We start from the raw sequence: 25,458 nt of genomic DNA on the forward strand, positions 1-25,458 counted from the left end.
AATAATGTAATCTGATAGACGCTTTCTTTGTTACAGCCACGTGTGTTTGCGATGGTCATTGATACCTGCGATTTTGAACCTCCTTGTGGTTTGGCATTCAGAGATTCGAAAATGCGCCATCGTCATTGCGACAAGATCATCAAAAGCACTGTAGGCTGCGTAATTGTAGTTAAGCATACTTTTTTTGCAATTTTCATTGAATAGCAGAAGGGAGACCGTACATAGTTTACCGGACATCTGACAAATGAATCCATACTCCCTGAGAACTGTTGGAAGAGAATTCAAATATGCTCTTTTTCTTCGCTTCGCAACATGCATCCTTCTAACACTTTTGAGCTACTTTCATTGTATGGGAATTGGAAGCGGAGAAGAGCTACCGAAGCTGGTATAAACGAACACAGATGCATAGTTTTGGTGTGAATTTCTGTGCTTTAAAATATTGCCTAAGTGAGCACTCCTCGAACAGTGCGAACTCAATGAACTGTCAATCAGGGGCAGGTAGGCGGTCAATTAACCAATTCACCATACGACAGGTTCATGTCAAAAATCAATGCTAAGCAGTCACTGTCGTGCCACTGCTCAAATTTTTAAACCAATTTTCTCGCCGGCTTTCGGCAATGTTTCTTCAAAATAGCTGTGTGACGGAGCCTGCTCATCGGCAATGCATAAGAACGCGTCATAGCACATAAGCTATTCTAAACTGACAGTCAACAAAAAGGTGGTGAGCGCGGAGGGGGGGGGGGGGGGGTCTGAAATTACGCTTTGTACATTACTGAACACCGGAAAAAGGCGCCAGCGCTGACTGTTTTTGTTTACTTGGTCGCGCTCTCTGCTCGTTCTAAACACGCCCTGCTTCATCAGGCCAAACGCAGCACGAGGCTGCAACACAATAGGTCCACCGGCGCGAGCTGACGTTCGCTACGCAGTACAGTAACGACGCTTTAGCGATAGTAGCAGCAGTAACCGCGTCTAGTTGGCGGTTGGCTTCGCAGACGTCTCTCGTAACCTTCCGGGCGCGTGTCTTCCAAAGGGAAACAGGATATCCCCGCCCCCTCACCCTTCGCTTCCAAACACACCCGTACTTTCAAAACACTTCCTTTCCGATAGAACGCGGCGGAAACCGCGTGCTGCGAATCGCTGCGGCCGCCTCTCCGTCGCTGCCTCGAAGCGCCGCAGTTTGATTTACCCGTGTTGGCTGCGAGGTGCGTCCACGCGTTTGCGGTGCCCAGCTCCGCGCACTCGCCAGTGCTTTGGTGAACACAACTCGGGGATTTCTCGTCATCACTTTCCGTACATCTCGCAATCGTTGCCGAACGGAGTCGCTGACGTCAGGTGAGGTATTGCTCTTGTGGGAAAAGAATAGCTTGAAGCATCGCTGTATCAGTGCGCTTCTCTCGCCCTATGTCAACTGACTTTTTTTCCATTGCGCTGCCCCACGCATTTTTTTTTTTGATAAACGACTGTTAAGCGCCATAAAACTGCTGGCTCTCTTTATCCTCTGGTAATTAGAAAACACTATGATCATGGACAGAACATATATTTTAGTGTAACATGTCATGTTATCAGTAGATTTTACTAAAAAGGAAATATGCCCTGTATGGTGGCATCGCCAACCGCAGATGCCAGGGCATTCACACGAACTGTCATACAAATTCGTGCTGCGGGAAACTTATTTCATATCCAAGAAAATTATAAGCTAAATTAATAAAAGATTTCGCAACAAGGGAAGAGTACCAAGCTTGAGGCCTCCACGAGCTTATTATGTGCACTATTTAAAATGAGCTCTGTGGACACCCGGAAGATAGCGGAACAGTTAAAAAAGAAAAAAAGATAGTCAATCACGCGTTTATGTCATGAAGTCACAAGGAAATCCGTACGGATTTGCCAGCGAGAAAAACTTTCTAGTTCCCGAAAAATTCATCTAGGTCCAGGGCTAGCTTACTGGCTAGCTCAATTAGTAGAACGACCACGCCAGAAAGGCGTTGGTCCTGGGTTCCACCCCTTGACCTAGACAAATTTTTCGGCCACTAAGAATCTTGTCTTTCTCGAAAATTCGGACGAATTTCTTGTAGTTTCGTGCCAGAAACAAGGGGTTGTTCATTTTTCTGTGTGATTTTATGTCGCATCTTCGGCGTTCCTTAATAAAACGTCCGCTTTGCACCTTGAAACTGCGTGCTGTTCCCAACGTCAATACGGTCATTCGAAAGGTGTGAAATTTCGCTTGCGTAAACGTTAAAACCACTGCTGCGCAAGTACAATAGCTGCCGTTAGAGATGCAGATGCAGCTATTCAGCAAGTCATGCATGTCGAACCGGCACTTCACATGATAACGTACGTGTAGTGTGTAACTTCTGTGTGTTTGCGTGTTCATGCCTAATTCTTGTTAAAAATATCCAGAAATGGTGAAAGTCCTCGCGCTACCATTGAATATTTACCTTTTTATTTTGATTGTGACGTTTGGTCTCTGTTTAGGAAAACTAAATGGTAATGCGCAGGTGCAGAAACAGATAAAGAGACAGATACACATAGAATCACACTTTTCTGGAGCAACAGAGCACGATGCTGTTGGCACTGTTGTTAGCCGCGGCTTCCAGCTCATGACAGCTACAAGCTTTCTTTCCTGCTTAAATTGCACAGGCACGCAGCACACACTATTACAATGTTTGGTATCATTACGACATTGCTCTTTAGTTATTTCTGCAGAAAAGGGAACTTCGATCAGCCGGCTGGTGCAAGTGTCATGTCATCTGTACTTGTACAGAACACATTTTAACACCTTTATGCTGAAAAGAAAACTGTGGACTTCTTACAAATCACTTTAGTCTTGTTTGCGGATCCGTCTGAGCGAATAACCCTGTCAAAAATTGATATATTTTTTATTACAGATGTAAAATTTCCTGCATTGTAGTTTGCTTCTATAGGTTGACGCAATTTTTTGGGGAGATGTCTTGGCGGCTCAGCGTCAACGATGTTCAGTCTTCCTAATATTGCTTATGTATGGCGGCTTTGTTGTGTAGAGGTGCTTGTTTATTTGCTTCTTTCTTATTAATGTTTCATGGCTGTCTAACCCCCCCCCCCCCCCCCCGATTTCAGTTGTCAACAGCCGTCAGCATTTTCAAACTGCAATGAAACAGAAAAGAATGAGACGACTCTATTTGAGTTTGGTAAGATTACATGACTTGTTGAATCCCGCTGAGCCGTCAGCCAAGGAGCAATTGGGTTCTGGTGAGATCGTTTGGTTTGTCGGGAAGCCCATAGTTGGTATTCGGAAGTCCAACTACGCAGTTAGATCGGCTACGATCCATGTTGTTATCAACTTTTCCTACTCAGAATTTTTGTATTTGAGTGGGAGGATATTTAGGGTGTATTTACCTAATGACTAGGACCTCATGAAATCTAAAAACGAGAAATGGAGGCATTGATGCATATTCTATAGATTTAGATACACGGTGTGAAATAAGGTTATTAGTGTTTGTACACCACATCTCGACCAACCCTTTTTTCGGTATTGTGGAAGTCTAGAAAAACTCTGACACTTCTTTTCGAAAACGGCCTTTACCAGCACCAGCTTCCCACTTTCGCTTTGCCCAATACTTCGGTCAAGTGTTCTTCTTTTTGTCTTCCATCTACTGATAATTCACAAAGGTGGTATCATTCACAGTGGGGATAATTTCAGAAATACTACCCTAAAAGTTGCCAAGTTTCTATACTATTTTGAAGTTGCTACAGGAAACGTGAAATAGTTTCAATTGACACCGCAAGGACATAAAGCGTTAACAATATTTTATGAGGATATAGCTTCCGAAACCACGATGTGACTATTAAGTGCTTTCAAGTAGAGGACTCCGCGAAATTTCATCATGTAGGGTTTCTTTACGTACGCCTAAATCTTACTAGGACCTCTAAGATTTAGCCTCTACGAAAATGGCACTGCCATGGCCGGTATCAAGTTCGTGTCTTGCGGGTCAGCAGCTGAGATTTACTCAGTTGAAACGAAGGGACGATTGAAAAACGTGTTCACGCATTTCTCGGGGCCATGCATCGTGCCCTTGTACATCCTTTCTTTTCACCTTTGCTTACAACTGGAAATCACTATCAACTTCTGTGCGTCGTTGAGCCCACCTGTTTGCCCCTAGTAACATATAGTAATCAGAATTCCTTTCCCTCATTGATTCTATTGCTTTCATGGCTTTCCTGGCTTATTTTTTTCCTCGTGGTAATTCATTCAATTCTAATGTCATGGGAATGAATGGATAACCGCGAGGAAAAAACGCTGCGAGGCAGGAGGGTGCTGGTTCACTTTCCGGCCATGGCGTCAGCATTTCAAATGGAGACAACTGAAAAAGTGAATGTCTACTCATATTTACATGCACAGTAAATATTCAACCGTTCTTGAAGTGAATGAGTTCTTTCTTAACACGGCACGCCTCATGATCGCATCGAAGTTTTTGCTAAGAAAACCTGAGATTAACTTTATACCTGTTTGTAATATTAAAAAATTTTGATTAAAGATTTACGACACTGTTCTTGCCATCAACCATGCCGCAGTCCTAATTGTTATATCATCTTGTGTGTCAGCCTGAGGAATCAAAGATAATTTTCATCGAACCTTGACTATTGGCTTGCGTAGATTCTCAATCATTTCCAAGTGTTCTGCAGTAGCAATCAGCAATGTGGTACAACCTGTCCAAGTAAGTTGTCAGCTATTTAACGTTGTTGCTCTATGCCATGCCCAGTCGAATACTTTGAATTGTGGGCACGGAGTGAGTTCGTGACTCTTGCTAAATCCAGAGGGCGCTGCAAAGTTAGGCAACGTCAAGTCACTACCGCATAAGCTGCCTCTAGGTATCAGAGTAGCGCATTAGTTTTCCAACGCCACTAGCAACCATGCACTGCGGAAAAGCTGGTGCATAGGCCACACCTCGGAAAGCGGTTGCCGCCCACCTAGAATCTACCAAGTGACTTTCGCGCGCTCTCTAGCTTGTTAGCTACAGACTGGTGCTTTTATTTGCTTTAGATTCTTGTCCTTAAGCTTCGACAGCAAAGTATTTGTGCGTATTCCACGCCAATATCGGAAAATACACTGAACAATAATGAATGCTGTAGGCTTAGTGGGGCACTTCTTGGATCATGGAGGACCTATATTTGATGTGCCTGAGTTGTCACTTTCTTCCACAGCTGGCGCCAGTTGACCACGCGGTCACTGGCGATGCATGTTGTTCGGCACTACACAACGCCTTAGCGCTTTGCGTTGCTCTACAAGCGAGGAATGCTTTTGATCTCCCGTGGAACAGTCCCGAAAGAAGGTCTTTTCTTTCTTCGCCAGTCATTGATATTTTAGCTATGTCTATTCGCGATCGGTTGTACGCTTCGCTGATCGGTGACAGACTTAAGCAAGTCACCTGCGAAAGCAGGGCGCGGCTTTGCCGCGTTACAATGGATGCTAGTCAGGCAAAATTTTGGAACAATGCGCATATCTTCTTCCATAAAAAGCATATACAGTTATTTTAAGGCAACGCTGGTGAAGATCGCGTCTACAAAGACTATGCATGCGCAAACTCTCTATATTATACACTGTTTTTTTTTCATGTTTTAGCGTGAAAACACAGTGCTCTTTTCTTTAATAAAGGAAGCCCTTGCAGCCGAGCTCGTTATCTTGATTGGCGTGAGGGGCAAGGTCGGCGATGAAATAATTCTACGTGTGCCTCGTGTAAGCATCTGGCATAAACCCGGAAGCACGAAATCGCAGTGCAGCTGAGATTAAGATAATAGGGGGACGTTGAAGGGGTTTTTTGTTTGCTAGACAAAATATACGGGTTTCAATGAACATATATACCCCATAAAGTGGACTGGGAGAAGGGGGATGGCTGACACTCTGGCCCAGCTGATAAGGGATCGCACGCGTTATTCTAAGGGCTCAGGTTCAGTTCCTACCGCTGGCAAGTTATCTTTTTGTTTTCTTTAATACTTCATACATATTCCTACAATAACACTATATTAACAACCCATTACATTGCTGGGCATCGTGGTCTGCTTGATTGCATTATTATTGCGCAGCTGAATCGCGTGTTTTTACTGGGCCTGTGACCTTCGATGGCCAATGCTCCTGCACTCTTGGCCTTTCGACGAAGTGCGAGCATGTCACGGAAGGAAGGAAAACAGGGGGGAAAAGAACGGCAGGGAGGTTAACCAGCCTATAGGCAGCCGGTTTGCTACCCTGTGCATGGGAGAGGGATGGGGGAAATGAAAGATAGAGAGCAGAGAGGGAAGAGAGAAACACAGCACATTCGGCAGCACACGCGCGCACACTCAGTCATAGTCCAGTCTTGTCTTTCACGGTGTGTGACGTTGCTGTTACAGTCGCTTGTTCAAGTTCGTGTCGCGTAGCAATGTGCCCTTTTTCACTTCGGGGAAAGGCAGTTTTGGCTGGCTGATAGACAATTGTTGTTGCTTTGTCCGGGAGCACGTCAATCAGCGAAGCACGAAGTTTACACAATTTTTGTACACTGTGCCTACTGGCTGACGGAGTCAGAAGTTGCCAGTGGGCACAATTTATCAAATCCTGATTGCCTGTTGCAGCATGGGGGCACACTAGTAATTCGAAGCAACTCAGTCGACAGATTACATCGTCAGGTACTGAAACATATTTTTATCTAAATGATGAGTGCAATGTAAATAAACGAAAAATAAAGGCCTAAAGCTGAAAAATCAGCAAGTCTACAACCCCAAAAAAGTAAGAAACGATAACTACCAAAGGGTAAAAAAGTTACAAAAACCTGTTTAACTTTGTTTTTTATTATTGCGGAGAGCAATAATAATTTTTTCGTATGTGCATCTGTCAGATAATCTTCGTACGTAAAAGTAAATACGGTAGCTTCATATTGCGTTGCGTACCGGCTGTAACAACCTGTATAGTGAAGTAGAGGTTTTGACGAAAAGCCTGTCTGGTCTGGATTAACATCATAGAAATAAAAGAACACTGGTCTTAACTGTGATTGCGTATACATTGTAATTTAGTCGTGACATCAGTAAACGCAGTCAAATTGAAACTCTTTGTATGGCTGAATTCGCAGCCATAAAACTGAAGGGCAAACTATAGCAAGCAATGCACGTACGCTGTACACTGATAACGGCGAACAGAGCTCCACCGTCCATAATCTAATTCGCAGCAACACGCGTCGGCTTTCGTACACATGGCGTCGAACATTCAAGCAATATGGCTGGTGACTGAGTTTGTTCCAGAATTCCCGAATAGACTCTGCTTGTTCGTGTTTCCGCGCTCAATTCGATCAGATGACAAGAAAGTTACGTAAAATGCTCTCAGAGATTCTGGCGGTGATCGCGCAAGGCAGTAGGTACACATGCTGTGCGCCGGCAGCATAAAACATAGAATGGAAAGTGCGTGGCAATATCGGCGAGACGAGAAATTTTGAAGCATGGTAATGATGGCTACAGGAAAAAAATATATGGACATCTCTCCAAGTGACACACTGATGGGATGTGAAGCAGCAGCGGTGCGCACGGCATTGACGCGGTTGAAACGGCCGTTGAAGTGGGGTGCTGGAAGAACGTTTTGAAGCGAAAGTTGGTGTAGCGTTTACTCGAGTAAACGCTTGTTTGGAACGCAAAGACACGGGAGGCGGGTTGGGTTTCATCTAGGCTTTATGGCATATAAGCAATCAAAAAGAGTGTTTCCACTCGACGTGTGGTTGAGTGTTGTGGGCAGTGGAGAGGGCGAAACGAGAGAGAAGTGTGTTGCGAGCGGGCTGAGGAGCTGGCAGCTCGGCCGTCCAGCGAGCGTTCTGCGGTTGAATGAGAGAGTGACGTCGAAGCGCATCTGTGAGGGAAGCATGGGAGGGGAGCATGACGTCAACCTGCAGCTGCGAGGCCACCTACTTGGCACCGCTCCAACATTTGTGGCGAGGGGAATGCATTGCTGTGCGTTCCTACGAACGTTCGTATGGCGTTGTACACATGAGTGAAAGAGATGCTTCACATATAGAAATTGGCAGGTATCACCTACCTTGAAAATCGAAGTTATTGGAGGCATGCGGACGCGAGGTGATCATGTTGTGATCTTTTATTGAGGAAAGTGTTACAAAGTGGCGCTAAATATATGTTCAAATGCACGCACACACATTCTTAAACAGCCGCCTATGTTTCATATAAGCAGCTGTTTAGAGTTGCGTAACAATGCCACCAGCAACATGGGCATGGGTATTAGCAATACCAGAAGTGGTAAGCTGAAACGTGGCACATTTGATCATGACGAAGGTGGCGTTGTACATTGCTACATAAACCAACTTCAGTGGATGGCGCTTAACTACAATAGACGTTAACCCAAAAAAGGTTACTGAACAATTGAATTTGCAATCTTTTAAATTGAATTGCCAGCATGGAACCACAATTGCGTTTCACGAACACTAGGGTCTATTTTAAAAGCAGTTTCAACAACTGGCTTATCTCTGTGGCAGGGGGCATTCAGCTAGTAATTTCAGGGTCCTAATGTAACACTACAGAGGAGAATGTGGTCATAAGTTTTTTTTTTTTACTGGAATAAGAACTTCTTAGTGCAAATACCGCTATTTTGTGTTCCCAGTGATTTCACTCATCTTTCCCAATTGGTGACAGGAGGTGAACTACGAGCACTGAAGAGGAGGGTGGAGCCGACATACACATTGGGGAAGGGTGATTGCCGCTACCAACCCATGTCGATCCACCACTGCCTTGTTGTAGAAAAGATTCCCACGAGGATGCTGAAGTCCAATTTCTGCTGCGACCCTGGCATTTATTTTTCGCATTCGTGATGTAAACACTGCCGATGTCAACTTTTTCTGAGCGCTGTTGTGCTGTTGACGCCGTTTCTGAGTTCGTGCAACCTGTGGCATACGCATGCACACGTGTGGCACACACACTCTATTCGTGCACGATTATGTGGCACACGCCTCTGACGCGAAGGATTTGATGACGTGCTTAACAGGATTGTCACATTATTAATGTCATGACCTGTCAGTCATATTCGATCGTCAAACTATGTTACTCTCTTATACTGATTTTGTTTACCCAAAGTTAAGGGGGAGATCACGAGAGCACCCAAAATAGGCGGATAGATAGATAGATAGATAGATAGATAGATAGATAGATAGATAGATAGATAGATAGATAGATAGATAGATAGATAGATAGATACCCCATGATAACGATACCTTGTAGGCCACAGCACTTACGCTTATGATAAACCGAGTATAATGCTTGATGGAACACACTTTTTATACGAGAGACCTCTTTTGTAATAAAGATGTAAGTTGCTAGTTCAGAGCTTGTCCTGTGCATTCTTTTATGCACTGCTTTTCACACCATGAACCGTTCTCTTCACGGTGAGCAGCACTGCGAAAAACCGCGAGCCACCGCGGCTACTGCACCGCCATTCATCACCGAATGACGCACTCCAAAACTGAAATTAAGCTACACTGTTATTGAATTTCCTGCGACGTTCTCAGGCGCTGGCTGCTACTGCATCATCGATTACTCAACTTCTGTCACGTGTTTTGCACCTTTGTAGACTTGAACAAGAGTCGTTGCGCTGGGTATGACCGGCCCACGACTCCCTTGGTAATTGTTCGCTTGCTGAGGCGGGGGGACCCTTTTGTGCCGGGTGCAGGTATCAGTCGGATGCTTCAGAAGCATTTTCTGTGACTTGAGGTATATACTGCAATCAATTGTTGATTATCTCTTCTGTACTTTAAAATATTGTTGCGATAGAGTGTGTTTATTCAATGGTGAATAGCGAAAGGCAGTCGCACCGTCACCGAGCTTCTTCCAAGCCAGAACATTTCGTTTTCTTCTTTCTTCGTTCACACGTTCCCGCTTCAGCGCAACAATAGTTTATGCTTTGTTAGTCTACCCTGCACTGCTTTTAAACATTGTTAGCCTTATTTTTAACCTGAGTTGACTGTATGGACCACCACGTGACCATGCTACACGAGAATGTGGAAGGACGACAAGCGGGATCCCTGAAATGCTACGCACGTAGAAATTATGTCACCCTATAGAAACTACTCAAACTTCTCTGAACCTATTGAGGCGTCCCCGTTAAGGCACGCTTTTAGTCATTGTATTTTGTAGCTGAAACTGACCGAACTCTTTCACATTTCGCTAGCGGAACGACAGTGACTCAGCTTTGACAATCCAGGAACAGCACTCACGACAACGGCCCTGCTGGTGCGGCATGAGGCATAGCCAGCACCATGATCCCCCCGGGCAGTGGACTCCTGGATGACCCCTGGATCTCGGGACCATCGGACTCCCTCGTCGAAGTGACAGTGCTCCTGCCCAACGGCCTCCTACTGCTGCTCCAGGTTCACAAGGAATCCACACTTGAACAAGTTAAGGAGGTAGGCGCAATTCTATTTATAATACGACAGTGACAAAGCTCATTACAAAAGGGGCCATTGTGCCTTAAGTGAGGGATCAGCACAGGTGAAAGTAACCGCACAGTTAGAAACGTTAGCGGATTCACGTGGCTCGTACTGGCGTATTTAGTTACATTTCACTCGCAGTCAGTGGTATAAAGGAATTCATTCGACGTCCTCTAGACGCCAGTAACAATTCAAGCTCCTATGCTGATCCACTGTACTATTTTTTTCAAATAATAAAAAGAAAACAACATTCATGCATGAAGTCCTTTCGAAGTTCACATTTAAATCGTTCATTAGGAACAAGGACGGCAAAGAGAAAGGTGGACACAACGCTCTTTCTTTTTCATTCAATTTCTTACTTTGCGCTACAAAAGTGAGCATGAAGTACTAACATGCCGAAGCATACACGCCTGTTCCACGTTCAACATCAATGTATTTCTTTGAAACAATGATAGCGTTTGGTATGTTAGTTTAGCGTCGGCTTCATACTTACTCGAGTCGGTGCAATGTGGTGCTATTCTTTGGACCCGTGCACGCAGTGTACATGGCGCGAGGCGCGGCAACTGCCCCTGTACCGAGTGCTGCGCGACCGCGACGCCTACGTGTTCACGTGCGTCAGCGAGCGGACCTCAGAGCGGGAGGAGTTCACCGACGAAGAGCGGCGGCTCTGCGACGTGCGTCCTTTCCAGGCGCTGCTGAAGCTCGTCGACCGTCGGGCCGACAAGACTGACAGAGCCATCAACACACAAATTGGACTACTCATCGGCAGAGGTGAGTGCTCCTGGCTTTCTTGTGGCACCGCTACAGCTGCCTTTCCCGAAATTGCACAAGTGCACTGGCAGGAGATGCGACTGAACAGTGCGGACATAACTGGCACTACAATTAATGTACACAAACAAGAGAGAAATTGGCAGATAGAAATTTGCGTCTTGGCTTCGTTCACCGTACAGGGCTTGCTTGGAGACAATAAATTTTTTTGTAACCGTTTTATAAGTCAGGTCCCTGTCGTTTTCGCACATGAACTCTGCGCCGATGTGGAAACATTTTGCTGCATTTGAAGTCATACTGCAGTCTACATTGAGAAAAAAAAACTGGTTAATTCAAATATTCCAATATTGATTTCCAGGTAGTTATTCAAACAACTGCACGCCATCACAATATGCAGAATACTCTTTTTCTGTGCCAATGATGAGGTGTACACGTTATTTGCGATGGTAAAACTCACATTCGAAACAGGATGAATATTGATACTGATTGCGCTCGGTGCACAAGTAGCCGTTCTAGTACGCCACAATAGAACTGCTCGCCACGAAAAAGTGACGAAAATTTAACTTGTTTCTTGCGCATGGTATGTAGTTTTTACCATTTCTTTGCAAAACAATAGAGAGGCGCAAATCATTACTTCGCCTGTCATCTTGAAGTAGCACTGCAAGTGGCTGCCCCTGAGCTTAATGCTGGACATACAAAGAAAAGACGCATGTTGAAGCTTTCTTGCCCACGGCGCGCAAGAAATAGATAGGCGCCAAACAGCGCGCGTAATGTTAAGGCAATGCGTGGGAGCAAGAGGCCACTTTTCACAAGAACCTAACGTCATGCGCTTCTATTTAATTTTTTTCCTTCTTAATACGTCATGGCTTCCTCCCTTCAAAACTGTCTGTATGCGAGGCAGCCGAGTGAAGTGATGTAAGCATGAACGTGTGTGAAGTCGGACGAGTTTTGCTCCTACTCGAATACGCTGAGCAATAGTAACATGAGCGAAAAGGGGAGGGCAGAGACGTTAACCAAGCTAGGCACGGTTGGCTACCCTACACCCGGGGTAGGAGAAAGGGGAGTACTAAAGAGAAAGGACAGGAAAGAAGAAAAGTAAGGAAAACATGGTTGAATAGTCAGCTCGAGACTACACAACATGATCTCACGCAATTCTTTCACAAGCGCTCGCGAAGTCCACTTGCCATTAACATGCAGTAATGTGCATTATTATATTTAATAGAGTGGTAGCGTTCACTACCATGTTATTTAACGCTAACCTACTATCCTTGTCTTTTCAACTCCCATTTATTTATACGTTTAGGCGCAGCGTAGATTGGCGAACTCTCCCTCACATCGACTCACTTGTAATCACTCAGAATCAGAGCGGCTCATAAGGCTGAGTGGGAGTGAGTAAAGCTGAGCAGGTTATTACGTTAATTATGACTGTTACTGAGACTGACTGACCTGAATATAGCTAATAAACTCGACCGACCAGCATTTCAGTGAAATTTAGCAACAGTGAATCTGCTTGAACAGACCTTAGGCAACACTGAGTGTCAGTAAGTCCGAAGCATAGGAACATATAATTTTTTCCGAACCTGAGTGAATTTTAATAAATTTTCTGACATTTGGAAGAAGTATTCTAACGAACTTCGAAGTCAATGCAATCTGCATTATTAGGAACATGTCTCGTGCCCTTGAGATATTTTCGTAATGAACGATCGGCACGAATAAAACAAATTAATAAAGGAAACGTCTTACAGGATACGGATGAACTTGCCGAGACCGAGTTTTTATCGCTTGTCACCATTGTCCTCCTTGTTCCTCTCTGGTCCATCAAATATGACACGAGTTGGAGCATTTTAGAACACAGAAGGTGGAATCACTTTGTTTAAATGTCTGTTCTTACGATAAGTTTCGATTGTCACCAAAACTAACTTTCTAGGCACGCCTAAAATAGCGCATTGTCTTACTTTCACTCTAAAGTCATTATTATAATCGTTGGCCTTCGCAAGGTCAATATCTCCAGACTATGATACAGCTGTTTGCGGCAGCGGTAGTCATGTAATTTCAATTCCTAATTATAGAATGCCGTTAGTCGGTACCATATTTCGCACAGTACCACATTTTCTCACGGTATGAGCTTCTTGATGTTGCGTATATTGCACACTCCGGCCCGTAGCCACAGCATTGGCGTGGAGGGAAGGTGAGGCTAGGGGCACGGGAATTGGGATGGATGGGGTTGTCTCTGTCAAGGTAAACAATGAAAATGGGTGTTTCTTTCCAATGGTCAAATCTTTCGCCAAGTGCGTCCCTCGCTCCCCCCTTCCCCCCCTCCCGCCAAAAAAAAGAATCCTGCCTGCGAGCTTGGGCCTAATAACACTGTTTCTCATGACCATTTCTTTCTTGCAAGTTTTACTGGATAACTGACACTTTCCCAAGGTAATGTCATATCTGATTACCCTTGCGCAAGATTGTTTTTATTATGGCCGCGCCGGCTAGAGCACGAAGAGTCAAGAAGCTTTTAACTGTCAGTTCAGCGTTTGCCTGATTTACTTCTTTTTCCTCTTCGCGTTTACATCGTGGTAAACGACTCATAGGCAGTAACAACTTTAGCATAAATATAAGCTACTACCACAGCCACCTCTGTCCCACTCATTGGAGATTGACATTGCTTGCCCATCCAATCACAGTTGCGTAGATAAGGTACGTCAAACACTTTATGCGTATTTTAGGTAGATGTTACCAGTAATAGGTTTAAAACTCGAATTTGCTGGCACATTTCAGCTATAGTATTCCGTTATACATTTCGCAAGCAGTATGAGACGTGTTTATAAATTGCGCTTATTAGTCAAAGTAAACTGGCAGGTCAAACAGCCTAGCGAGAGAGTTTTGGAGGTGAAGTGTGGAGTCGTTCACTTTTCGGGACGTCATCCACCGCTTTTATGCGTACTGTGCTTGGTCTTCGAAGTCGGAGCATGCATAATCTTATCCATGCCCGATTAGTTATAAGCTGCTTACAATGTAAAAAAAAAGTTGCTCGCTGAGAAGCTGCTCCGCCTTCGCTGTCACCAGTGAAGCATGTAGAGTTGCTGATCATGCGCGGAAAACGCGCGCATGCGTAAACAAACAACCGCGCCCGGATGCAAAGCGATTTAGCACTCACCTCCCAGCGCGTGTATGACTTCATGATTCCTTCACACCGAAGAGTTTTATTGTAACCGCTTGACGGGGTATTTCGCGTTACCATTCTATTATTAGACACTCTGATCACTAAGCTTTTTTGTCGTTCTAGAGCACACCTAAAAATCGCTAGTGACGAAGCTGAAACACAAACAGAGCTTGCGCATTAATTGCAACTGGAGTTTGTGAAGCGAACAGCATGACGTATCGGCACGTCAAGCTCATACACACGTGCGCATCAAGCCGCAAGAAAGTCTCTAGGTCAGTGTTTGAACACATTTGAAAAGGAATCATTGTCCATCTGAAGGACGACCCATCCTTCGGATACCTGATGATTGCGCATATTTTTGTGATGGTTGTGCGTACGCATGCATGAAGAGTGCATACGGGTTCGAGCTTGATGCGTGGATATATCGCACCGTCAGTACCAAGTAAAGCCACAGTTCTCTTGTATGTGTTGCGTCTTCGTCGTTTGCCATTTAAATTTTCCTCTAATGATGTACCAACCTGCACAAACCAAGCTATTCTAACATTCTATTGTATAGGTGAGTACAAGAGCTATAAAAATTACTTTTTGGCCTCTTTAATTAGGAACTACAAATCTTTCATTATTATTTTGTGTATTTTTTACATTAGCCATAGAAAAGTACTAAAAAATACAACTAAAATCACTGACCACGGCTCTCTTGCCCATATGAATGGCAAATGCGCTGCATGCAGTTCTGATGGCAGAGTTATTATTCGGAGGCCGTAATCAACCATAGCGCAGCCGTGTTTGCTACCATAAGGCCTAAACTGAACACTTGCAGCTGGCTATTCATCACTGGTGTGCGCAGGTTTCTGCTTTAAGGGAGGCGACTGCTTTTTGCAGCGTCCCCTGCCGTTTAGCTCGAAATATGGGGCTGAGTTTTCCGCCCCCTCTTCTTAGGTGACTAGGTGGGGTGCCCCTCCACTGCCCCATGGCAACATGGTGCTTCATGACATCATACATGCAGCACATTTCAACACGCTGCTAAAACCGTCCATAAAAGTATTTCAACCCTGAGAAACAAAACAAAATACAAAAGTTTTGCGTAGAATTTTTGTCGCAATGAAAAGAAAACATATGTGTGCTGAAAATTCACGGAAATGCTAAGCAGTGAGCGCCTTAAAAGGCTAAATCGTGACAGTGTTACAATTATACACAATAGAGTGTGTCATAAGAATTCAGTACATTGACAGCCTGTTATCCACCATTTAGCAGCGACAGTTACGGCTAAGTTTTATCAATCGGACATCTGATCGCTCTCCAATGCACCGTCCACTATAGCACACTTTCTCACGGCATTCCCTTGTCACGCAAACCGTGGTGATCTGCGAGTGATAGGCTTAAATGAAGCGCCAAAAACAAACGGCCCCCGATTTCATACGTACGAGGGCTCAACTACGTGAACCAGGAAGACCAACTCTTCGCCAGGACCAAAGGGCCAGTCGGAAACACAGGGGTCCTGGCGAGCCGTCCCTCCTCAGGCCACCGCTTGAGGTGCTGTTTCACAAATGAACATTTATATTTCTCTGTCCTTTTCGGTTCTTTATGCCTTTGCAGGCGTGAACAGCTTCGAGGCCCTGCAGAGTGCCGAGGTGAACGATTTCAGGCGCAACATGCGTGCCTTCTGCAGTGCCATCGCCGACCAGCGAGCTGAGTGGCCTCCGCTCGAGCAGGTCAAGTACCGGTACCCAGCACGCGTCGATCGCTGTTCATCGCAGTTTCCGCCGCCTCACATGGTCGACAGGGTGACCGGAGATACCGCATTTGACGCACACATCCTGCTCGAGAGAGGGGTGAGATGGGCAAGCTGTTGTGATGTTCTGCAGATTCAACTGGTTCTATTGCAGGAAAAGAGAAAATCATGTGTGATTGAGTGCTCATAAGGATGTCATTGTATGTCTCGTTGAACCTTTATTGTCAAAGCTGTTACATATTGCTACACTGGAGGTTCTATAAAACCTCTGGAGTGGCAGTCCCGACCGCCGCCGACGGCAGCAAGTGAAGCCGGCGGCGGCGATATTGCTAGAGAAAAAACAGGGCGGAACCGCCTTAGATTGCAATAGAATACGCGCATTGCGCGAGTAGGTTTGCAGTTACACGATGAAAAAAATGAGATGGAAACCACTTTTAGGTTACACCACCGAATAAATGCCTCTTCTTGTTTATGAAGCAAATTTTTCGATGCACCTATTGTCAGCTGCACGCTTTCAGATCAATCCGTAGTCGAGGGATGCTTCGCATATCGACTTTGCTGGCGCACCATTGCGGTACAAAAAGGTTGTAGTATATATTTGGTGTTTTAAGAAATGCGCCTGCAGATATTCAATATCAAGGGGAACGCGACATTTGCTCGCATTTTTCATATACGTGTTTGTATGTGTGTCGGCAGATTATCAAAAAATATATACAAGGAAGTTGAAATAATTAAAGCTATAGTTAGAAAAAGAAGGTAATTAAGTGAATTGGGAGTTACCTGGAACTTTTCTAGAGTTATCGAATTCTAATCACTTTACAGGCAGAACCAATACCGAAGCACCGATGTCGCGTGCAACCGACAAGCTCCAAGAGACGTACCCCAAATCAACCGTTTATAAGAATGATTGCAGTAGCGTTAGTTCTGCATAATATTTATCAACTTCAGTTGGCGACAAGTGGTGTCTTGGCAAGCGCAGCCCTAGAAACGAGGTAGCTCGATGTTTTATATAACGCCACTCACTCATTTTAGCAACTTCCTCTATCAGCGTTTTGGTTGTGGTTTCGTCGGCAAGATAAAACAGATTTCAAAGGTGTCTCATCTTGTTTTAGACGCACTTGCTTATATTTGTGACTACATTCTATTGAAGCTACCTCAAAGAGGTAGAAACTAACAGGTTTTTGCAGATGCGCTCGGAAAGCAGGAAAAATTGAAGGTGCACTGCCAGGCCGCATTCTTGTTGTCTGCCCCACGTTCTGTCGAAGCAGCATTCTTCGAAGTGAATAGGACAGAGGTAGTCACCATCCGTAACCCTTCAACTATTTTTTTGAACAGTACGTTGCCAGGCAGAACGCAGCGCACTGTCTTTCGGAAACCTGTAACGTGGATAATCACGGCATGGAACTTTGCTCTATTCTAGCGAATCCGTCAATAAATATGCACCAAATTTGATATTCACTCGCCAAAAAAATATACATGCACGCCGTGAGTTTTGCCTTGTAAGACAACACCAGAAAACTTGGAATTCAAGGGGATTTCAGACGTGCCACTCATTCCAATGTTTGATACGTGCAGCCATAAACCACAAGTGTTTCGTCCATAACCTAGAACTTATGAACAACGTCAAGTCAGCGAGCATTTAAAGCTTCAAATTACCTTCCATACAGCTATACGCATGCAATACACATATGCGCACCTTTGATATTGTTTCTAATTTACCAGAATGCGCAAAAAAACAGGTGATTATCAGCGAACAACGCGAGAATACTTAAGCGTTAAAAGTGATCCCGGGCGTCTTCTTGATGCCATTTGTGCACCAATGAGCGACGCACAAAGCCACCATGGCCTTGTAAAATATTTTGCTGCTTTACAAAAGCATGTCACAGTCTCCAAAGGCCACTGGGAGGGCGAAGCTACGAAGCGCACTTTGTCGTCTGCTTCCGAGTCTTTCCTTTTCCAATATGGCGGCGACCGGCGTCACTTATCGGGGCTCACCTCCACTCCATAAGACATACTATGGAACCTCCTTGCTTGCTACCTAAATGGTATGACAGTGCTGGCCAGTATAAGCGTGTCGTAACGTCACTGTGCCGCTGGACAACTAAACAATTACACCTTTAAATGTCGAGACACTATGACCCAACTTGTGTCCGGTGAAAAATTTCGAAAATGAAAAGGAAGTAATACCCCTGTCACACGGGCACCCGCGAAGAACGTGTAACTCCCTCGTCCTTACGACAACGAAGATGCGGTCCCTGTCACGCGGCCACCCTTACGCAAACGAGGGTAAACGGAGCATTTCGCAAAGGACGTTCAATGATCTCCCTTTGCAGCGAAACGAGGTACTCTCGTCCCCAGCAGTCTAGAGGTCAGAGAAAAATTTCGAGCAGTAAGTGGCCGCAGTGAAAGAATAATTCATTTCGGCAATGTTAAAAGTTCTTTCGTTGTAGTACTCATTTACAACGCGTGTTTGTTTACAAATATTTACGCCCGCCAGAGTTCACATACTCTCCACACCGATGCCCTACACACCATGCCTCGCGAGTCGGGCCGGCCGGCGCCAGCCCATCAACGTCATTACAAGCGCAATATCGTACCACTTCCTCACGTCGTCCACTGTGTCACTCATGGCTGAAGAACACAAAAGTGCGCCCACGAGGCGAGGAAGCATAAGAACTTTCGTACCGGGCATGTACACAGGCAACAAAACAACTAAAAGCACAATGTAGCCAGCGTCACTAGCAGCATCGCTACATTTAGCAAATGCGTTTTTATTTGAAATTATTTTAATGGTTTGTTAGTCGCTAACCTACTTAATAGTGCTTTTTTGTAAAACCGCATAACGAGGATTCACTAGAAATCAATACAGATGAAATTAGAATACTTTTCCAAAACTCAAACACCGCCCACTGCGCCGCCTCGCGGCAACTGTTACAACCTTGTCACTGCCGTGTGACACTGCCACAACTCCTTCTCCGTCGAATTCCCTAGGGGAGATTTACGTTGACGGTGTTCAACGGAGTTTGGTGGTGACCGTGTGACAGGGGTATTACGCTCGCCATGCAAATACAGATCCGAACGTGGACGTCAGTCGTCAATAATCTGATCGAAGGTGAAACGACGACTTTTGGATGAGTGTGATCGCACATTACGCCGTTATCGCTGGAGCTTGTCCTCTGGAATGAAATCCATGAGACACTGCATGTGTTCAGTCCCATATGGGGCGATTCGCAAGCAGTAAAGAAGGTTCCACGGGATTCAAGCGTGACTTGAATCTGGTGCGCCAAGCGGCAACATCTGCGAGAGTTCTACCAGCGAGAGCCGTTCACAACAACATGGGATAATCAAGCAGAGTGTTTCATGATGCAATGGCCGGTAGGGACCAATATGCGACGAGGCAGCAAATAAGAAAAAGGAAAACAAAAACGCATACCATTACTGCAAAATTATAGAAAAGAAAAGTGATATTACGATTGCTTGCGATGAGGAGCGGTATCGAGGTGTGCACGATAAACGGGATAATAATTTATACGTTTTTCACGGTAAGGTTACCAATCTTTCACAGAATTTTTTAGAAATGACTAAGTCGCTCTGAGGTGCTATAGGCAGCTTGTATGGCTCACTGCTTTGAACAAGGAGAAGCCCTTCCCTTATAGCAGTGAATACGTTATGCGCAGTGGTTTTACATTGGCTCTTTGAATTAGTGAAGTTCACTCGGAAAAAAATGACAGCAGTAATAGTTGCCCTACTACAAAACTAAAAATCGTCATTTGGTTTCACCACAGATGCACATAAATATGTCCTTTGATCAGCATAAGCAGTCTGCTATGATGTTTGAGTGACAAAAGCGCTGGCTGCTGGCAACAAACACTTCTTGTCACGTCTGGCTGCTTTTCGTCTTCTGCTTTAAATCACCCTTAGTTACGTCTTGTCTCATATTCGCACGTTGTTGCATACGCTCATAATACAGGGCACGCTAACTGATGGTGCTATTTTGTCTCGCATGGCACGTAATGGCTTCATGAAAGTGCTGTTGCAATAAAATTGATTTTGCGCACCGAATTCACCTTAACGGATTTACTAAAAGGTAACCCTTATCAGGGGGTCAGTATGATTGCTGACTACATTTTAGCGTATAGGCTGCAATTGTTTTATAATGCGAAGAAATGCAAAGCTTTTCCTAAAGTATTCTTCTTTCTAGGTTGCTAAAGATGTCCTCGTTAAAACGAAAAGCATCCTGAAGCATGAGCGTTCTGCTGCTACATATCCGCACCCACAATTTTCTAGCTCGTGCACATTGAAGCTTAAATATTCTAAAAAGCCGACATGCTTATTCTCGTAAGTTCCGACCACGCTTTTCGCCAACATTATATTGGCAGTGATACACCAAGACGAGGTCCCTCAATTAGTTTTCATTGGCTTGTTTTGCAATCAACGGCGACGGTTCTAAAACACCTGCCACTGGCCGAGATGTAACGACGTCTTTTCACAGCACAAATGGTGGTTAAGAGCATTGTATATTATTTCATTTTTAGAAAACCTAAAATTTCTCTTTCACTAGGGCTCGCTAATCGTGAGCACGTCGGTGAGCGCCACTCCTCGGCAGCTGCTGCAGCAGGTCATGCAGAACGCTAGAACGGAGGAGCAGTTCCTGTGCCACACGGTCGAGAGCCTCGTGCTCAAGGTGTGCGGTCGGGAGGAGTACCTGCTCGAGGAGCTGCCGCTGCTACAGTACAAGGTATGCCTGTGGATTTCATAGTTGTATGCTTCAGCGGACAGCAGAATTAGCCTGAGTGAGGGAAAAGGTAAGTTATAAAAACAAAAGAAATTAGCAAGACAGTATACATCAACAAATATTTGAAAAAAAAAAGTGCTCAAGAAGTGTTGCAGGGCCCCTTTACGAACGAAACTTTTGGCGCCTGGCACCCACCAACGGGGGCAACACACGCAGTCTCCGCAGTGAGTCTACCTGCTGCGCGAGCCGAGTCCGAGTGACGAAACTGGGAAGGGTTGAAGCCTGTAGGGAAGGCCATTGAAACTACTAACGTGAGAGTCGGGGAGGATGCAGTCCGCTTTTAGTTAAAACGATGATGCGAATATTCGTTGTTCAACTACACAGTAGAAAAAAGTCCCACCTGGGCCACTCTGCAGGATGAAATCAAGTTTCATATATAAAAGGCGGCGGTTGAAGAGAAGTGCAGCGCGTTGTCTTTCGCGGGCAAGGGAGCGTTTGCATTGTCAATGTACGCCGATCACTCTCTCTCGCCGTGCGGTGAGTGCTGAGGTGATGGAGAGAGAGAAAGCGAACTCTCTTAAGACTTGGCTAGAGAAAGTGCACTCTTTTGCAGTCCATTAGGTCGACCGTCACGACAGTAGCAGCAGCAGCAGACAACGACGCATGATGCACGCCGACACGCGGAGACCTTAAGACCTTTTCCATGTTTCGCGAGTAGCGCTCCCTCAGATCCAGATTCGCCAGATTTTCGGTCATTCGTTCTCCCGCTCACAAATAGTCTTCTCGTAGAGACTGACCAAATTATTACTCAGTCGTAACGAGACTCAGACTCACTGCTTGATTTGAGTCTGATTGAGCTTGGGTAAGTGGATTGATGAGTTTTTCAGCGTGTAAACAGATTATTATTATGGTGTCAGTGGTTTTTAACACAGATCTCTCACGTAGTCGGTGTTCTACGTGACTTTTTTTGATCTCATGCCATCAATGCAAGGTATGAGTGGTTGCCACTGAACAAGAATTTTTTTATTGAAAACGCCGCAACATGATGTAACTTTATCAAGACTTCCGCGAAAGAGTTTTCAGGAGGCGTGAAGACACCTCTTCTCCTTCGTAGCTGAAGTTTCTGAATAATAACTGTAGCCTAAGGTGCGCATGAAAGCCAGTGCGTCAAATGTGTGAGTTTAAGTGAGCCGAATTAAGGCTTTTTTAATAGATAGACAAGATCACAGAGCGGCTAAAAAGTGGAGCTCATTAGGACTGATTCAAAAAGCATATTTGCACTCAGGCGTCACTTGGACTGAGTCCTAACAAGTATTTTCTCAATCGGAGTCCAAATAACAAATTGGAACTGACCCAGACTTACTCTGACTCGGACTTGTGGCCAAATCTGAATCCTATTGCGTCTGAGCTATTGCATGTATCAATGAGTTTGTCGCCTATGTATATAGACATAGGATACACCTAAGTTTATCAGTCCAGGGAAGTACGCAGCCGCACTAAGTTTCTTGCTTATTCCTGAACAAGAATATATGTATTGGGAGTTTGAGGCAGAAAGAAAATTGTAATATGCCAGGCAAAATATCCCAGTACACGAGGTGAAATGAATGCTGATTAAGAAAGCTACGCAATTATGAAGAGCAAGTTATTGCAGGATGATATTGAATATGAAGTGCAATTTGGGATGCTGAATTTCTCGCACATTAACTCTAGTGTTTAATCTGCTTTTCAGCTCCCTTCATCTTTTTGTACGCCTGCAGGTTGATGCACAAGAACAAGTGAATTGGAGATAGCAGTCAGCATTCGCGTTTCGAGTCATTTCGTCCTTTATTTTTTGTATAAGGAATTGCTTTACCCATCCTCCATTCTAAGCAAATACGAAACATGCAATTTTTGTTCCCATACTAGCCAAATGTGAATTACTTTCTTCATTATTATACTTTTCTTTTAAACAAGAGTAAGTACAATAATTACGTAAATATAATAAGAGGTGCATGAAAGCATTTTGTACTAGCTCGTATAGCCCATTTAGGACTTGCTTTATATGAGACGTTATGAAGTTTTGAGAAGTGTGAAGGGTATATGCGAAGTGACATATCAATGAATACCACTCGTTACTCTCTTAATTATGTGTTGTATTGTTTGCTCACTATCTGCAGCGATTGCAATGACCGTGTTCTTGGTGCGTTCAAAACACGGAAGAAATGACTATGATACATTACGAAACCATGAGTGAACGTAGAAACTTTGTTGTGATTCACTTCGAATTTGTTCAGGTGGACGTTGCGGGCTGTCCGCAGCACAACTAACCTTTTCAGCTTTTATCAGATGTTGAGCCGTTAGAGGCACACTGGTTGAGCATTGATCCTTTTATTCTACGAATGTTTTGTTTCAGTACGTTCAAGACAAGATTTCCGAAGGTACACCGCCTAAGTTTCTCATCGTCCCCATCAATGACATCCAAAGTAAGTGTGAACCAAAGCATTTGTGCTACCTATACGGTGCTTATCTTGATATGTTGGCCAGTAGTGCGACTACCTCAGAATGCATACGCTATCTTGGCACGAAAAAAAAAAAAATCTTGGCATCTTTACTGCGCTGAAATTCCTTACTCACATACCGTTGAAAAAATCATTATCTACATGGGTAGCGGACCCTTTTCATACAAAGCGTCGCCGTGAAGTTACGTGGTTCAGGACAGGACTGCGCACACGTACAGACTACACGTACTGGTAGCATTACAATGATTAGCGTCTGTGGGTTAATTCATTATAAGGTGGTGTTCAAGTCTGTGAAGTGTAACAGGCTGATCAAGCTGAATTAGCATACTTCTTTTGAGTAGGACATAATTCAATATATAAAAATGTTTCTTGAATTCTTATATATTAATTGTAAGCTTAAGAGGAACTAAAGCAGATCACTAGTAGGAAACACGAACAGGTGGGAACTCCAGCATCCTAATAATGTTTTTGGACTGAATGGCTCCTCAGAAAATGCACCTGATTGACGAAGGTAACATTAAATATCAATACAGCCAGCACTTAATCGTGTCTCTATTGCTCGCAGCCGATCACGACATCGTGTACGCACAGATCGAGCAGCACCATCCAGGCAGCAAATTTTCTCGGATGGTATTGGATCAATGTCAGTGCGTTTCGGCCTGGACCATAAAAGAAGCCTTCCGGGTCAGGGTTGTGTCCGCCTCCGCTATCAACGCCGAACAAGGAGCGAAGGTGGGATTCATGTGTTGGGGCCGTAATTCTTTTTATATCACTGTATATATTTTTTCGAAGAGTTTATACTGTGTTACTTTGTGCCCTGAAGTTACTATTTAAGCACTGAAGTTGTAATTTTCGCAACTGGTATTTTAACTGCCGGTGTGTGAAAATAAATGTATTCCGTCTGATAGCGGCACGATTCTTTGCAATCGACCCATTCTTGCTCACATACCTTTTTTTATTTTTCGATTTGAAGACTGTGTTTATGTGGCCACCTTAGCGAGAACCACAGTGTGGTGAACAAAGGGCACAGTCAACGCCATGTAAAAGAACAACATTGTCAATTGTATTGCTTTTACGAAGAATTGGGAGGTTTATTTAGAAATTAGTATTTTTCCACTGAAGTCAGGCTCTGTCAGACTGCGATCAAATTTTGTTTTCGAACAGTGCTAAAATTTCTGTGAGCTTATTGTGCGATGCACTTTCTGAGTCATTTAAGCTTGTACACTGCATCAAAACACCGTCTTTTAGTTTTTGTTAGCTTAGTGTTCTGTGCTAGTACCACTCCGTCCATTGAAGTCCAGAATATTTCATTTATCTCATTAGTACAGAAAATATTGTTGAAAGAGTGATGTTCATTAGGGCATTTTATTGTATTCTAAATTACTGATTTGTATGCTGCTCAGTGCTGTTGAGGCAAGGTCCCCTTATCTCTTTTTTGGCAGTCACAACGTTTCTTCCTTGTTTTTTATCGCAAAAAGTGCAATTTACGTTATCGCAACTGTCAAGCCCCCGTTTATGAAGGCATGCCCGATTTAACAAAGGCTGATAACATTATATGACTCGCAGTTGTGACTCGTGTCGGGAAATGAGAGGCTATCATACGTCACCATCCTGATGAGCACAAGACCACGTGTTCTTTTTGGTTAACCCAACAAACCGCGTATTCTCAAATTTTTGCGCACACTAATAAACTTTACGCAGTCGCAATCATCGAAGGGTCTCTCTACTAGGCCTCTGACATCCTGAAATTTAGAAAGGTGAATCAAACTATTAAATTAATTTATCTTTTTTTTCAAACGTCGACGTCAAGTAGCTTGGCGCTTTTTGTTAATGTGTGAGTGCCTAATATTGCATTCTCATACATGTGCGTGCTTATATAAGTATGCACATTTAGTATTTGTCATGATAGGCTTGAAAGGACATCCCTCCTTTATTCTTCTTTGTAAGCGCAACGCTTCAAAGGCGAATAAATAAATCAATGAATAAATAAATTGTAACAAGCGTGTTCTTCAGAGTAGCTTAAACAAGAAACTCGCCAGGGCAAGCAAGGAAGCTGCAGCACAGAAGGAAGGAAGGAAGTGCCTCGAAACTGTGGCACACACCTACGCTGGTAGATTTGCGATGATCTGGGTAGTTCTGACGAAATAGTGTTA

The 25,458-nt window shown here is 44.3% G+C and overlaps 1 protein-coding gene across 3 annotated transcripts in view; it reads left to right on the plus strand.

Annotated features, from left to right (window-relative positions):
* The first annotated feature begins 1,091 nt into the window (after positions 1-1,091).
* The window catches only part of LOC142804154 (phosphatidylinositol 4,5-bisphosphate 3-kinase catalytic subunit beta isoform-like), an 88,948-nt gene continuing 64,581 nt past the window's right edge, over positions 1,092-25,458 (plus strand). For 2 of the 3 annotated variants that reach the window (XM_075890767.1, XM_075890769.1), the window contains exons 1-7: positions 1,092-1,332; positions 10,193-10,394; positions 10,958-11,189; positions 15,937-16,172; positions 20,634-20,810; positions 23,200-23,269; positions 23,871-24,037. In XM_075890767.1, coding sequence (XP_075746882.1) covers positions 10,248-10,394; positions 10,958-11,189; positions 15,937-16,172; positions 20,634-20,810; positions 23,200-23,269; positions 23,871-24,037 — 1,029 coding nt within the window. In that variant the 5' untranslated portion in view covers positions 1,092-1,332; positions 10,193-10,247. The remainder of the gene's footprint in view (positions 1,333-10,192; positions 10,395-10,957; positions 11,190-15,936; positions 16,173-20,633; positions 20,811-23,199; positions 23,270-23,870; positions 24,038-25,458) is intronic. The other variant, XM_075890768.1, reaches the window with a different exon arrangement.

Source organism: Rhipicephalus microplus, chromosome 3, assembly GCF_043290135.1.
Source record: "Rhipicephalus microplus isolate Deutch F79 chromosome 3, USDA_Rmic, whole genome shotgun sequence".
Lineage (NCBI taxonomy): Eukaryota > Metazoa > Arthropoda > Arachnida > Ixodida > Ixodidae > Rhipicephalus > Rhipicephalus microplus.